This window comes from Mesoplodon bidens (genome assembly GCF_964165515.1).
Source record: "Mesoplodon bidens genome assembly, chromosome: 1".
In the NCBI taxonomy this organism is placed as follows: Eukaryota; Metazoa; Chordata; class Mammalia; order Artiodactyla; family Ziphiidae; genus Mesoplodon; species Mesoplodon bidens.
This window is the reverse complement of record NC_138176.1, coordinates 219,954,279-219,958,171: the sequence shown is the minus strand read 5'-3', so window position 1 is coordinate 219,958,171 and position 3,893 is coordinate 219,954,279. Positions and strand designations below refer to the sequence as shown.

The 3,893-nt window shown below is 39.6% G+C and overlaps 1 protein-coding gene across 1 annotated transcript; it reads right to left on the bottom strand.

The window, feature by feature from the left end:
* Positions 1 to 424: 424 nt before the first annotated feature.
* LOC308606182 (tudor domain-containing protein 3-like) lies at positions 425 to 2,652 on the bottom strand (the record flags this gene model as incomplete). Its single annotated transcript, XM_081216789.1, has 1 exon — positions 425 to 2,652. The coding sequence occupies exon 1, from the start codon at positions 2,552 to 2,554 to the stop codon at positions 425 to 427; it is 2,130 nt and encodes a 709-aa protein (XP_081072915.1). The 5' UTR covers positions 2,555 to 2,652.
* Positions 2,653 to 3,893: the final 1,241 nt, after the last annotated feature.

The following is a 3,893-nucleotide window of genomic DNA, read 5'->3' as shown; positions in this document are numbered from 1 at the left end:
CGTGTAGTAAATAGAGTATGAGTTCATATATAATTTAAAGTGTTTTTCTTAATTTTACATGTAACTAAAATAATAAAGAATATACATGTATCCAACAGAGACTTAAATTTGACAACTGCTGGACATAATTTAGTCAAATTTAAAGTAACAAACTCAGAAAGAACAAAATATGCATAAGAACCCATAAAAACATATACACATTTTTTTGCCAACATATAAATAAGGGCACCTATTTCCAAAGCATAATATAACAAAACATTATACAAGAGAAGCAATTGCAATGCATTCAGTTTTACTGTAGTTCACTGTAATTATTAAATTAAAATCTTACTTTAGGAGTAGCCAGTTTTAAGCAAATTCAAGATATTTTTCCACTGGCAAATTTCGTATTACTATGACTAACCTTTAGAGCTATGTATTTCCTTCAAAACAGCTTATGCCTTTGTACAGAATTTGGATCACGTACCCATGCCACTGTCTGAATGGGCCTGATGTTGCTTAGTAGCACCTCTTCATAGTTTCCATAATCAATGAATTTAACAACTGCTGTCATACCTGAAGAATGAAGAGCTTCAACTTCTGCTCGGTAAAACTTGTTGTCTTCCCAATAAAGTGCTAAACATTCATCTCCAGGTTTCCACAGTTTTGCATACTCCATAGGAATAGATGATTCCAGTACTTTTTCTGGTTTAATTGGCCCAGATCTTCTTTTGGGCCCACTATTGTAAAATATTTTATCATCATATGGTGTAGCTGTGATGGGTCCTGCTGGCTTAATAGGTCCTACTCGCCTTCCCTTCAGTGGCATTTCTGTCTCTCCATTTGGAACACCAATGAAAGTATTCATTTGGACAGGATTCTGGTAATCAGCATTTACATTAAAATGTTTTTCAATTTTTACACCGCTAAAAGCTTCATTATTTATTGTTTGTGGTTTCCTATCATAAAAATGATCAGGATTTGCTGTTTGGCTTTCTCTTTTCCCACGTTTTTGATTATTATAATCTATGGATTCTTGAGGAAGTGGATTTTCTTTTGCCTCTGCATAGGATAGAACTTTTCCTGATTTGCTTTGCATAGAATTATCCCTTTTTTTAAATGCAGCATCATTGTGCTGGGAACTTAAAGGGTATGAAGTATCTTTAGTTCTATCATATCTAGAATATGGTCTGTCACACTTGATTCTCTCTTCAGCCCATACTTCAGATACTGAAGAAGTACTTGGTCTTTCAGAACCTCTGTTTCTAGGTAATCCACTGCCTTCTAAAATTGACTTTGAATTTTGGATGTCTCTTTGAAAACGAGGAGGGTTTTCATTTCTTGGCTGTCTGGTATCATTTCGAGGAAGATATCTTGGTTGATTATTATCTTTTACTCCATTTTGCTCAGTATTTGACAATCTGTGTTGTCCTTGATGAAGCTGCTGTGGCTGTGATTTAGGTTCTTCCACACTCAAAGTCCCCATTTTAGATTCCAAGAAGTCAAATAATGTGCTTGGTGCTGATGGCCTTGCATTTCCCAGTTCCTCTTCATCTTCAGATCTTATTCGCCCCCTGCCTTTTCCTTTACCTCTCAGAGGTGGACCCATAACAGGTTTCTGTTTATTGCTGTTAAGAAGTACATTCAGTGTTGCTTCTAAGTTGTTGCCATTATCCATGAGAGCTTGCCTTGATGCTTCTTTACTAAAGCCCATTTCTGTTATGTGCCTCAGAGCCTTCTCATCAACCAGTTCTCTATAGACACCTTCATGTTCTCCCTCTGATTTGTTTGACTTTTCTTTCTGTAAAATCTCCCTCTTTCGGTTGCCAGCAGCAGTCATGTTGAGATTACTTCCAGCACCACCACCACCTCCTCCATATGTCTTGGTTTCTTTGCTCTTTGCAACTTCTGCAATAGCAGCAGTCTTTTGCTTTTCAAATTCATCATTATCATTTGGAGCTTTGACAGGCAATGTAACTTGTAATGTCTTTCTTCGATCAAGTTCTCTGCTATCCACTTGGACATGAGATACACACTTCTGTCCAAAAGGCACAAAAGGAGGTGGTCCACCTTCGGTTCCAATATTGCTTCTATTGTGTTTTGACAAGCTTCTCTGTAACTCCCATTTCTCAATAAGGTGTTCTACTTCACCACCAAGAACTGTGGTGTTAGAATCATTCAAGAGCAGGCATCCATTTTTTATGTCCACAATGCCTGAAAGCTTAACTTTAGTTCCAGGTGGTGTGTTCAGGCTTATTTTTGATTTTGACATGTAACTAAATTCTACTGCTGTACAACTTATATGACCATCAGTCATCTGCAAACGCATCATTCTTGGGGCAGCCTGAGATTCTTCATTATCCTTTGGTGCAGCAACATTGCGAATTTTTTGAATTTGCAAAACACATGGACCTTCAAGCTTTTCCACTTTTCCACCATTGATGTCACTGGGGAGGAATTTCTTGCCAATTGTTCTCAAGTCTGTATTGAGAGCAATCAGGATGATGTCATTTATATTGACTTTGTCAGGAGAACTTGTGCGTGCTTCGATGCCTTCATCTGAAAGATACCGCATCTTCTTTATCCATTCATCCACCCCCTGATGGACACTTCTGCTGCTTCCATATCTTGCATATGGTGAATAATGTCATGATGAACGGAGGTGTACATATATTTTTTCAAATTACTGCTTTCATACTCAACCCGCCTGGGACAACACCGTGCCGGGGACCTCGGCCATGGTAGCTGCTTAGGCCGGGGGTGGTGGGGGGCTCGGGTGGGGGTGGGGAGAAGGCCTGCTGCTTGAGACCAAAAAAAAAAAAAAAAAAAAAGCTACAAGGCTAAGTCTTAATTGTTTTCTTTTCCACAGGGTTCTTTAATATGCAAAGAGAAAATTCAACCTTGTAGTCAGAAGTCACATTCTAAAGAAGCCATTTTATTTAATTACATTTAATTTTGCTCGCTTGAACGTTTTTATATTTTATCTACAAAATACCAACAACTGCTGCTTTCCTTTTGCTGCTTTCTAAGGATAATGGCTTTTTAAAATAAAAGTTTTAGCATGATTTGGTGCTTCCCTCTTTTGTGCTGTCAGGTTTCCCACCACGATCGTGCTTTTTACATTGTTTTGCAATTTTTTGGTTCTTATTTTCTTCCCTCTCCTAATGAAAGGGAGTGACCATATTTTAGTCCTTTTGTATACTCAGTGGCTGGTATAGTCCCTGTCTCTTTTTACCTGAAATTTTCTCTACAAGCTAGAGAAAAGGGAAATAGTGCCAGCCTCCTTCAATGCCACAACTTGAAGCAAGAGGTTCAGGGTATGAATAAGACCCAGCTATAATATGGGCAGAGTGTAGCTAAGAATTTGGAAGAAGGAGCTGTGGAAATCCTAACTCTGGACTTGAAAACAGTCATCCTTCCTTCCCACGATGAGGCCCTCAGAGAGCTTATGGGGAAAGAGTTCAAAGGACCACAGAGTCCCTCAGGTTTGGGGTGAGGATGGAGGAGTAGAAAACTTCTGAATAATTGTACAGCTTCCAGTAGCCCTAATCCCTCAGAAGTCAATACCATCACATACCGTCAGAAGTACGCTGACATCCTCCTCAAGTCAGCCAGGTTTGATTGGGCCACGGTGGATTGGAAGAGGCAGATGAGGGGAAGGGAGGGAAGATTAATACACCTAACCCAGGCTGGGCCACTTCAATTCTCTGTCACAGGAGTTTGACCCCTGGATTCAGAGGCAGCGTGTTAGTTTCTGCAGTGGCTGAAAGTGAAGTGATGTAAACCAGGAAGCTCAGGGCAGCCATCTTTGCCTACTGAGAAGTAGGGGCAGCTAGGAGGCACAGAGGAAATAATAACGTGGGTGTAAAGAGAGATGAGAGACTGAGAGAACAAACACTTTCTTGGCTTCTGAA